The following is a 12,742-nucleotide window of genomic DNA, read 5'->3' as shown; positions in this document are numbered from 1 at the left end:
AGAAATGTGGTATCATAGGAAATCTAGAATTATCTGAAATTAGGGCAGTAGCACTTGTACCCTTTTTGAGTGGGAGAATAGCCAAGAAAGATGTATTTATAAACCTTGTAATCGAGTTTTTCACAAGTCTAGGATTATGGACAATTACCATTTACCTGAATATTTTGGGTGGAAGGGAATCAAGGAGTCAGATTGAAGGAAACTCTTGGCTTCCCCCAAAAATGATTTGGAACATTGGTAGTGAATGTTAGAGAGTGAGCAACTTCAAGAATATGATGATTTTTTTCGCTTGGCAATATCATTCTATTGAGGAGGATAGGGGCAGGAGCTTTGATGAAGAATGCCATGTTCAATAAGGTAGGCATTTAATTCGTGGATGAACTACTCCTTGCCATTTTCAGAACGAAGAATCTGAATGGGTGACTGAAATAAATTGGTGAGAAGTGTATGAAATTGCTTGAAGATGGTGTTGGTTTCGGATTCTTCTTTCGAGAGATAAATCCAGCACACACGGGTATGATCCTTTATGAAAGTAATGAACCAACGAGCTCCAGTAATGTTTGGCACCCGAGCTGGCCCCCAAATGTCATTGTGAATGAGATGAAAGGGTTTGAAGGCATGGTAAAAGTGAGTTAGATGATGTTTGCAAGATTGTTTAGCAAATATACAATGCTCACAAGTGAAAGAAGAAACATCTTTATTGAGAAATAAATCTGAGTACAAGTACTTCAAAAAATATGTAAAGTTTGGATGACCAAGATGATTATGCCAAAGGAAAACATTTGTGTGGGAAGTTAGAGGTAGAACTCCAACCTAAAAAGTCAGCTTAACAGGTAGAGGAATTCTCCTCCTTATATATAACGGCAGGTCTCCCTTGCTGAGGCGATGTGGGATTCTCATAATTTGAATAAGAAACACTAGACAGAGAGTTTCTTGAATGGACCCGATCTTGAAGGAGAAGCAGTGAAATAGTAGAGGCCATTTTGTTCCTTAGCATTGCTAATCATCGTCCACGTAGACAAATCCTAAAATTCACAATGAGTAGGAAAAAAGGTTACTGCATAGTTTTGATCCTTAGTTATCTTGTTGGTAGAAATGAAATTATATTGTGAGTTTGGGACATGAATGACAGATTCGAGCTTTAACCCAGTTAACTTCTGATTTCCAATACTAGCCACGATCGAAGAGCTCACATCAACCACAATAATTTTACCAGTCCACACTGACGATATGAAGAGAAAAAGTGGATGTCCCAGTCATGTGGTCAAAGGCCTCTGAATTAACAATCCATTCACTGCTAGAGACCTGTTTTGACAAGAAGGATGACTTAGAGTTACCTTTTTGTGCAACATTGGGAACAGAAGTGGAAGGAGCGGATGATTGAGATCTGGACTGAGTTAGCAGATTCTTTAAGATTTCCATTTGCTCATCAATGAACTGGGCTGCAGCCAGCCTCTTTTGGTCTGAAGTAGACTCTGCAACATGAGCAGTAGCATAGCCAGCCTCTTTTGGTCGGAAGTAGACTCTGCTACATGAGCATGCTTATGTTGGCTTCTGGTTTTCCAATCAGCAGGTTTCCCATGAAGGTGCTAGCAGGTCTCATTGGTGTGGTAGGGCTTGTGGTAGTGGTCACACCAAGATTTGTTCTCTTTCGGGTGTTGTGGTCGGGAGTGGCTACTCACATCTCTTTGATTTGTGACTAGGGCAGATCGTAGTTGGGTCTCTTCCCCCATTGGACTTGGATCCAACATCACTTTCCCTCGGCTTTCTTCCCTCCTTATCATGGCAAATGCTTCCTTGGGTGAGGGCAATGGTTTTATCCCAAGAATACGCCCTCTAACTTCATCTAGTTCTTTGTTAAGCCCCTGAAGAAAATTGAACACCCTTTCTTTCTCCAACATTTGGTTATACAAAATACCATAATTGGAACACTTCCAATTAATGTTGTAGAATAAATCCATTTCTTTCCATAACTTAATTATAATGTTGAAATATTTGGTGAATGACCTATTCCCTTGTTGAGTGTTATGGAGGGCAAACCAAATTTTGAAGTAAACAAATTAGACACTTAGATGGAAATGATCTAAGTGAAAATGGGGTGAGTGGAAACGAATTCAATCACACTTCGCATTTGATCAACTACTGCATATCTATACATGAGTTGTCCTCAGCTTTCTCCTAGAATCTAGGAATTCAAAAAACAAATTTAAAAAATACAGTACAACAACAGATAGGATAGGATTTAAACTTGAAAAGTAGTTTTTCTCCTATCTTTATGAAACAACTGTAACTTCTTATCTTCTTTTAATTTTAACCTCTTCTTCTTATCATCTCATCACTCATTCAAACAACTGCTCTTATCATCATTTAATCTGGAATTCCAATGTGTTCTTAAGCTGGAATTTCTTCCTCAACACAAAGCGTTGAGCCAAATTTTGGAGATTGGAGTACTTCTCTTGAACAGTTGTCCAAATCTCAAGAGTTGTATTGTAGAACAAGTATATCCTCCCGTTCTTTGGTTCCATGGAGTTGATTAGCCATGCCATGATGATGGAATTTTTTGCCTCCCACATCTTGTACGTCATATCAGTTGCAGGTGGAGCAGCCGTGTTGCCCATCAAGTAGCTTATCTTCCCCTTCCCTTTAATTACCAGAAGAACCGACTGAAACCACTCACGGAAGTTCAATCCATTGAGTTTGTGTTGGGTGATTTGAATGGCGGGATTAAAGTCGGAGGTCTGCAAGCTTGGGCCTGACGGAATAAAACTGGCTGGGATGATCAAATTAGGGTTTGGGTTGTGGTTGGATGAAATATCTGCAAACTACATGTTGGTTGGCGATGGAGGGATGTCTACCATGAGGCCAAAGTGGGTTTTCATTCGGCGATCTGGCAATGATGGCGGCTAGCACCGGCGACAGCTGCCTGGATTGATTTAAGAAGCAACAGTGATGGTTGCTTCGGGATCGAGATTTTGCGTTGACGGCGGCTAGGCTTGGCTGCAGTAACGATGGCGACAGTTGCTTTGGTTGGCATCGATGGCAGCTGGTTTGATGCTCCACCTGGACAGCGAGAGGGATCGGAACTTGGACGGCGGCTAGGGTTTGCTGCCTTGCTCTGATACCATGAAATTTTTATATTTATTGCAAAATGTAATTCTTTGATGATACAACCCATAGCAAAGAGAACAATATATAGTCCAAGGAAAGAACAAATTAAGAAAGCTACTAAATCTCTAATCTAGGAAATAATTTGAAAGAGGAATCAGCTATGAAAGGAAACAATGCAAAAGGAAATATCAGAAATCCTTTCTGATTTGATTTTGATACTGCCGATCTTCCAACAAGTATAAATGTAGTGAACTAGATTTACTGGCTTGTTCGTAAAGAGAAAAACTAGATTTACTTGGCTAGTAACATAGCCTCTTGCTATTATACATATATGGCTGCCATGGTTGATACTTCGGCAAAGGTTTTAAGAGCTACTTCATATTAGATTTGATATCTTATTTGTCCTCTTCCCTCGCTTCCTATGGTTCATTGGCCCCATATATCATGGAACAAACTTTGCTTGCATGAAAGCACAGAAATTAGCTCTGGAAAATCATTTTCTAGTTATTCACCCTTGATTTCAAGTCTGGTTCAGGTTCTTCCAATTGCTATCATTGATTTCAACCAGGCTATTAGAATTATTAGTATAATTAGATATATTGCATATTGTTGTATAAGTTTTATTTATTTATTTGTTATAACTATGTAATTAGGATAAGCCCATAGACTAAGCCCGTAGGTTATTAGGACCGTTGTGCCTATTATAAATAACACACTAAGAGACTAATCTCTTAAGTTTTTCTCTCATAATTGTTTTCTCACATGGTATCAGAGCCACCGGTGAGAAAAAACCCTAGCCACCGCTGTGTATCTTTTTCCAGCGGCCTAAAAAAAAAAAAAAACCTTAGTTTTCTTTCTATTCGTCATTGTTCACGCCGAACATCACTGTCCGGCCATTTGTTGTTGGAACCAACCCCACCCTAGGGTTCGCCGCCTTTAGGCCGATCTGCCGCTGGAAAATCGCAGCCACTGGAGCTCTCACGCGCTACCACCTGCAGCCGTTCGCCCCCACGCGCCGGCGCGTGAAGGTGAGTCCGCCGGCCGTTTTCTCCCAGCTTCTCCTAATCAGCTCCCCTTCCTGCCCTAGGCCTATTCTCGGTGTCAAATGCTCGTTATGTCTAACCTCAGTGATGCAATTTTTGTTGATGCTACTCCCGCAACCGCAACTATTGCCCTTGCTGCCTCTCAGTCCTTTACTGTCTCCAATATCGGAACAGCCAATATCACCACTATCAAGTTGATAGGGTCTGTCAATTATCTCTCATGGGCAGCCTCTGTCAAAATGTGGTTCAAAGGGCAAGGCCAAGCCGATCATCTTACCACAAAGGCTGAAAGTGTGCCAAAAGCCAATCGGGCTAGATGGGAACAAGTTGATGCCCAGTTATGCAGTCTCCTATGGCAATCCATTGATCCATCCATCATGCAGCTCTTTTGGCCATTTGAAACTTGTGTTGACGTGTGGAAGGAAGCTGAAGAATGTTATACGAATGATATCCAACGTTTGTACATTGTGGTCTCTAATATCAAGAATCTGAAGCAAGAGTTGTCCATGGAATCTTATTTGGGACAGGTTCGGGCTCTCATGCAAGAATTTGATGCTCTTCTCTCCATTACTACGACCAAGACTAAACAGGTTGCTCAACGAGAGAAGTTTTTTATGGTTATTGCTCTTTCCGGTCTAAAATCAGAATTTGATGCCATCAGGCATCAAATCTTGACTAGCTCCACTAATCCTACTATGAATTACTCTTTTAAAAGGTTGTTGAATATAACCGGTGCACATGGTACGTCCTCTTCTTCTCATATTGTTCCTCCAGCCGAATCTTCAACCCTTATGTCTCAGGCTTCTCACTCAAGAGGAAATAGAGGCCGTAATAATAATTGGACACGTCCACAGTGTACCTTTTGTAAGAAATTGGGTCATCTTGAGGACAGGTGTTGGAAGAAACATGGTCGGCCCGCTGCTCCGCCTACATCATCTACCTGTACAGGTCATGCATTCCAGAGTGATCCTTGTTCTATCCAATCTGCACCGGGTTCACAGTTGATATCTATGTCTGCATCTGAGTATGATGTCTTTTTGAAGTTTCAGGCCACCCAGCAGTCTCATCCTGGTAATCCCGTTGCTTGAGTTGTTAAAAGCCCATCTCTTGGTCCTTGGATTATAGATTCTAGCGCCACTGATCATATGTGTGGTAATGAACTTCTTTTCTCTTCACTTACTTATTCTGATACCTTGCCTACAGTTACTTTAGCCGATGGCACCAAAACTGCAATTAAAGGCATAGGCTAAACCACACCTACTTCATCTTTATCTTTAAATTCGGTTTTATATGTCCCTAGCAATCCTTTCAATTTGATTTCAGTTAGCCAGCTTACTAAAACCCTTAACTGCTCAGTCACTTTCACTCCTACCTCTGTTTGTGTACAGGACCAGGGTACGGGGCGGACGATTGGCGTGAGTCACAGGGTCACTATCATCTTGCTGTGCCGATGGCTTGCATGAGTGCTACTTTCCCAGATCTTCTCTACTCTCGTCTTGGTCATCCCAGCCTCTCCAAATTGAAGAAATTAGTTCCTAGTTTGTCATCGTTGTCTATTTTTTATTCTGAGTCATGTCAGCGTGGTAAACACGCACGTAGTTCTTTTTCTAGTCGTGTTAATAATAGGGCTGAGGCTCCGTTTTCTCTTATGCACTCTGATGTATGGGGGCCCAGTCGTGTCAATTCTATTCTTGGTTTCTCATATTTTGTTACTTTCATTGATGACTTTTCTCGCTGCACTTGGTTGTTTCTCATGAAGAGTCGGTCTGAGTTGTTTTCTGTCTTTCAGACATTCACTGCTGAAATAAAAACATAGTTTGGAGTTTCTATACGTGCTTTACGTAGTGATAATGCCCCTGAATACTTTTCTTTTCAATTTACTAATTTTATGACTACTCGTTGCATTCTACATCAATCTTCTTGTCCTTATACACCTCAACAAAATGGTGTTGTCGAGCGTAAAAATCGCCATCTCATTGAAACTGCACGAACATTACTTTTACATGCCAATCTTCCCACCAAATTCTGGGGAGATGTTGTTCTTACTGCGTGTTATCTGATCAATCGCATGCCATCTTCAGTGTTAAAGGACAACATTCCTCACGCTCTTTTGTTCCCCTCCCAGCCCCTTTATTCTGTTCCCGTTCGTGTATTTGGATGTATCTGTTTTATACATTCCTTTTCACCGGGACAAGACAAACTTGCTGCCAAATCCCTCAAGTGTATTTTCCTTGGTTACTCCCGGTTGCAGAAAGGTTATAAGTGTTACTCTCCTGAGTTGAACCGTTATCTTATGTCTGCTGATGTCACATTCTTTGAACAACAGTCTTTCTTCTCTGTTGTTCCGCCTGATTCACGTCATCTTGACCAAGTATTGCCTATTCCTTCTCTTTCGTTGCCCTTATCAGATTCGTCTATCTCCTCCTCAGTGGACCCTTCACTTCCATCTTCCGGTCCACACTCCCCGACTCCTCCACTTCTTACTTATCACCGTCGTCCTCATCCTACTCCCAGCACCGGCATTCCTCTTAACTGCGACTCTCCTGACTCACTCTCTCCATCAGTGGTCACTCCTGCCATGGATCCTCAGCCCAACATCCTTCCTATTGCACTCCGCAAAGGTACACGATCTACTCGCAATCCACATCCTCTTTATAAGCCATGTCCCATCCTGGTTAGCGCTAGGCTATGTTAGATGAGATGGGTGCTTTGAATTCTACTGGCACTTGGGATTTGGTGCCTTTGCCACCAGGAAAGACTCTCGTTGGTTGTCGGTGGGTGTTCACCCCTAAAGTGGGCCCCGACAGACAGGTGGAATGTCTTAAAGCCCGCTTGGTTGCCAAAGATTTTACACAGATCTATGGGCTAGATTACAGTAATACCTTCTCTCCAGTTGCTAAAATGGCTTCTGTTCACCTATTTCTCTCTATGGCTGCCACGCGTCATTAGCCACTCTATCAATTGGACATTAAGAATGCATTTCTTCACGGTAATTTGCAAGAGGATGTTTATATGGAACAACCACCTGGTTTTGTTGCTCAGGGGGAGTCCAATGTATTCTGCAAACTCAAGAAATCTCTCTATGGCCTGAAACAATCTCCACGAGCGTGGTTCAGCAGGTTCAACACTGTGGTTCAAGCTTTTGGTCTCACTCGAAGCGAAGCTGATCATTCAGTTTTCTATCGATATTCTTCTTCTTTATGTATCGACCTCGTTGTTTATGTAGATGACATTGTTATCACAGGGAATGATCAGGTTGGTATACAAAATTTGAAGGAACATCTCCATCAGCACTTTTAGACTAAAGACTTAGGCAAACTCCGATATTTCTTGGGTATTGAAGTTGCTCAATCAAGAGATGGGATCTCAATCTCTTAGAGGAAGTATGCACTTGACATCTTAGAAGAAACTGGTATGGTGAACTGCAAACCGATTGACACCCCAATGAACCCAAATGTCAAACTCTTGCCGGGACAGGGGGAGTCTTACTCAGATCCTGGAAGGTATAGAAGATTGGTAGGCAAACTGAACTATCTCACAATCACTCTTCCTGACATTGCTTTTCCTGTGAGTGTGGTGAGCCAGTTTCTCAATTCTCCTGTGATTCACACTGGGATACTGTTATCCGGATTCTGAGATATATCAAATGAGCACCGGGTAAAGGGCTACTCTATGAGGACAAGGGGCACACAGATATTTATTGTTATGCAGATGCAGATTGGGCTGACTCTCCTTTTGATTGTCGGTCGACCTCTGGATATTGTGTTCTTGTGGGAGGAAATCTGATTTCTTGGAAAAGTAAGAAACATAATGTAGTAACTAGATCTAGTGCAGAGGCAGAGTATCGGGCTATGGCTAATGCAACTTGTGAGCTCATATGGCTTAAACAACTCTCAGAGGAACTCAAGTTTTGTGAAGTGTCCCCTATGAAGCTTGTTTGTGATAATCAGGCTGCATTGCACATTGCTTCCAATCCAGTGTTCCATGAGCGGACTAAGCATATTGAAATCGACTGTCACTTTATTAGAGAAAAGCTGATTGAAGGTGTTATTGTTACAGAATTTGTTAACTCCGGTGATCAACTTGCCGATGTCTTCACCAAGCCTTTAAACGGTCATCGAATAGAATATATCTGTAACAAGCTTGGTGCATATGATATGTATGCTTCAGCTTGAGGGGGAGTATTAGAATTATTAGTATAATTAGATATATTGCATATTGTTGTATGAGTTTTATTTATTTATTTGTTATAACTATGTGTAATTAGGCTAAGTCCATAGACTAAGCCCGTAGGTTATTAGGTCCGTTGTGCCTATTATAAATAACACACTAAGAGACTAATCTCTTAGGTTTTTCTCTCATAATTGTTTTCTCACACAGGCCATCTTTGGTGAAAATCAAAACCTACCTAGAATATGGTGTGTGCCTCTCAAATTGTTTTAGTTATCATGAAGGATTGTTATTTAGCTCTTATGGATGCTTGGTAATTTAAAGACGACATTTTCTTGGTGTCAGTTACCATATTTGATATAACAGGTTGGTTTGTATTAACAGATGTGTAGGGGAATGATGGTTTAGTATGGAAAGTCTGCATCTTTTACAGTAACTTATTTTACCACAAAGCATGTGAGATGCAAGCTTGAGTACAGTCCTTGAATTCCATTCGTCTAAAAAATCATAAACATGAGACATGAGAAGGCATTTCTGTTATATAATTGCACCACTTGGCTTGAGTAATCCACTCATTTTGTTAAATATGAACAGAACTGTAATTAGCAATTCACCATGAAAGTCAAGTATGTTGGAGGAATGGACATGTTATGGGATGCCATTCAAAATGGAGACTGTTTGAGTGCTTTTTCATTTCAAATTATAACATTCTGTTAAATGGGTTTATGATGCATCGTTGGTGGTTTATGTTGTAATATCGATGACTTCTTGATTGGCTTGATTGGAAATGACTAGCTGACTTTAGGTGCAAATCATGTAGAAGTATGAGCGTATCAACGCTTTGACTTGCTAAGTTTCAAGTTATATTATCTCTCCTCTCAATAAATGGGTGAAAAGTTCTCTGTCTTGGCTGCAGGGCTCCATTGTTAGATCTTCACTATGAAACAGCTAGAAAGCTTCAAGCATTTTATCTTTCTTTCTTTTATTTCTTAAATGAATTTGCCACCATCTGTTTGTTATCATCATTCCCACTCCCCCCCCCCCCCCCCCCCCTTTCTTTTTTCATGCAGCCAATTTTACAGAGAACTCCAATTCGTGTACTTCATCGCCGAAGTCCGTTAGAGCGGCAAAAGATCATACATTGGTAAGGTTTTTTCCAATTAAGTAACAGAAAATGTGGGCTGTTCCTTAATAAGCATTGTTTATTGATTCCAGGATGAAAATAGAGCAAATTGCTGGAAGTTCTCAATATTTTCTCCTACATTTATGCACCCAGGTCCTCCATCAAATTTCTTCTGTGCTCATACAGTTTTTTTTTTTCATGATGCCATTGATGATTTATCTTCCATTCATATTATTATGTTAAACAGAACCTGAATAAAAGAACTCGTCAATGAAATCAAGTTTTCTTCCAGTTGTGAATGAATCATATAACATGAAATGATTACACAATAAACATTCACTACGGCTGCCACATGATGTGAATAGGATATTGATGTAAACCTTGAAGATTTAATTCATATGAAAAAAAATGCCCTAAAGGCAAAGAAGACCCTGCATTATTTAAGAATTACATGGAAGAGCTTCTCATACGTTCTTTAATTATTGAAACAAAATGATAATGAGTATATATGATACACAGGCTGGGACCTACATCAAGGAATTTGTCCACGGTGATCTTGGACGCACCCATCCTAGGTATGTAATAATTTCAGTCTGTCTCATAGCAATGCTCCCAAATGGCATGGTAGTCTTATTAAGATGAGGACATGCTGGTATTGGTTAATAGAAAAGGATTAGCACATTATCATGGGCATCTTTGATTAGGCCTGTCAATGGTCTAGATCTGGGCCAGATATGGTCCACATCCAACAGGTAATGATTTAGTCTAAGATTCATTTGTAATTGAATCAGAACTCACAATTCAGATCTAATCTAGACCCATTTTTTCAAAACCTTTTTTGTTTATTTTTTACAAGAAATGTGTACCTATATGCATATGTATAAATCCATACTTAAATGCATATATCTAAGTATGTATGTATATACTGTTCTATTATGCTGCCCGCGTCGAGTTTCCCAACACAGGCATGCAGGGGGGCTCTGATTTTGCCCCTATCAGGCAAGCAACATAACAATTTCGTATGTATATATATATATATATATCTAAGTGTATGTATATACTTAGATATGCATATATACATTTTATTAACCTTTATATTTATAGATTCGATCCATTTTTTCTAGACCTTTTTTGTTTATTTTTTGCAAGAAATGTATTCGTGTGTGTGCATATATATATATATATGTGTGTGTATACATATACTTAGATATGTATATATACCATGTGTATATGTATATATGCACACGTGTGCAAATTTCATCAAGACTTCCTGTAGTTTGGGCTATTCTCAAGGAAATTCTATTGTTTCTTTTTGATATTTAAGGTCGCGTTCTCTACTTTTTTCGTATTTTTAGATACACCCATTCTTTGTGCTTTACTTTTTTGTTCTAGGTTATATTTGCAATTGTTCTTAAATAGATTAGGTGCTTCTGATGAAAAAGTAAAACACAAGGACCTTAAATGCCAAAACTGATCCATTAGGTTATTCACATCTGGACTAACGGTTTTGGGTCAGTTGGATCTGGTTCGATCTTTGGGTTAGATATGGCCCAACTCTGACCCGTTTTTAGGCCTAGACAATAGATTCTGGTACTAGATTTGGATTTGTTAATCCCTAATGTCTGTGCGCTATATGCACATGTATGCATTTCTTGTAAAAAAACAAGCAAATAAAGTTCAAAGAAAACATGGGTGTGGGCTAGATCCAAACTCATAAGAAACTGATTCAAGTACAAATGGATCTAGACCAGATGATTACTTCCTTGTATTTGACCCAAATCTTATGCATTGACAGGCCATCTCTGATGAGTTCAAAAAGCAAATTGAGATTAAGTACTTTGAAAAACCTAGCATATATCTAGTTCCTTGCTGCAGTTTGGGGAAATAAAGATTTATATGCATGACTAAACCAACCAGAACTTTATTTAGCAGAGTAGCAGCACATAGATTCCCATCTATTTTATGTTTGTTAAGTTTTTCCAACTGTTTTGCAGCATTGGTTCAATTCTTGGATGCAGAGCAGAAATAGTGCAACTTGATGTCACGGATGTTAAAATGGATTGCTTCCTACCTTAATGACGGTTTCTATTCGGTGGTACAATGGAGAGGTTGCCTTCTGGTGCACTTGCACCGAAATTTTTTATCACGTGCGAATTTTCCTAATTTTCTCGTTTTACTATAGTGGGTGCGATTGGATCTAATCTCAGTATGGATGCCTGTCGGGATGAGTTCGGATAGATATTAGGCCCAATAATAACAAAACGCTTGGTTTATGGTTGTCAATTAAAGTGCGGTCGTATGTCGAAATATTATATTCAACTGTTTGTCAATGGCACAACAGTATATGGAAATGGGCTACGGATGTCGCAGTTGTCAATATGATTTGGTTTTCTGGCCTGTTACGATGAAACTGGGTTTTCTGGCGGTGGCGAGCTTCTGGGTAAACCAACAGCAAATTGAAAAGCTTAAATGGATCTGGATGCTGGATGGTATACTGGGTGGACGTGTGTCCAATATTGAAATATTTTTTGTTCCCGATGTGGAATTCAGTGGGCTGTAGGCCCAACATGAAGTGGTACCGGATTTGATTGGTCCAAAATAACTCATTTGGGCTTTAACCACCCAAAAAGTCGGCCCATTGTTTTATAGGCTTGTGGCCCAGATGCTACTGTTGCTGGACTGTAGCGGGCCAAATTGCCATACTGTGTTTCTTTTTGCCCCATTTGAGAATAAAGAAGGGCCTAGTTGTAGTGGCTGTGTGGTTAATTAACAATATATTTGATTGTAAATGCTTATTAGTGGCTCAATTCTTATAGACTAAATGATAAGAGGTAATAACTGTGCCCAAAGTAAAAATCATTTGGGCCTCAGGCAGTGATTCTTCTATAATTATTTATCATGTAATATGCATTTCCGTGTGTCAATTTGTGAGATATATACCTAACGCAATTGATATATAAATTTATAAATAACCAGTACAGATTTTATCAACAATTCGAAGGCTATTTATGTGAGTATCATTCAGTCCGACCAGAAAAATTATCCTATCTACCAGAATAAAGGTAGATAAGATTTAGCCGAGTCCAACACCTAAGAGGACTATCATTGGGCCCAAAAGTCAATAAGACAATTTTCATTGTAAGTGGAGAGAGAGAGAAGATAATATGAGGTTAAAGCGCTCTGCAATCCTTCTTGATCTGGATATAATCTAATCAAGTCTATTGTTCTTGTCACAACCTTGCACTAGAGGCTAGAAGATTAGTGAGCTCCAGAGATAGAAATTGGTTTTGCCTCGCCA

At 39.8% G+C, this 12,742-nt stretch overlaps 1 protein-coding gene across 7 annotated transcripts in view; it reads left to right on the top strand.

The window, feature by feature from the left end:
• The window catches only part of LOC127808451 (uncharacterized), a 64,968-nt gene extending 52,589 nt beyond the window's left edge, over positions 1-12,379 (top strand). For 4 of the 7 annotated variants that reach the window (XM_052346996.1, XM_052346995.1, XM_052346994.1 and 1 more), the window contains 4 exons: positions 9,392-9,465; positions 9,537-9,597; positions 9,964-10,019; positions 11,439-12,379. In XM_052346996.1, the coding sequence (XP_052202956.1) occupies positions 9,392-9,465; positions 9,537-9,597; positions 9,964-10,019; positions 11,439-11,520 (273 nt within the window). In that variant the 3' untranslated portion in view covers positions 11,521-12,379. The other 3 variants (XM_052346999.1, XM_052346998.1, XM_052346997.1) reach the window with 2 other exon arrangements.
• Positions 12,380-12,742: the final 363 nt, after the last annotated feature.

The sequence above is a fragment of the Diospyros lotus genome, chromosome 8, assembly GCF_014633365.1.
Source record: "Diospyros lotus cultivar Yz01 chromosome 8, ASM1463336v1, whole genome shotgun sequence".
In the NCBI taxonomy this organism is placed as follows: domain Eukaryota; kingdom Viridiplantae; phylum Streptophyta; class Magnoliopsida; order Ericales; family Ebenaceae; genus Diospyros; species Diospyros lotus.
Note: the sequence above shows the minus strand (reverse complement) of the source record. Positions and strands in the feature narration are given on the sequence as shown.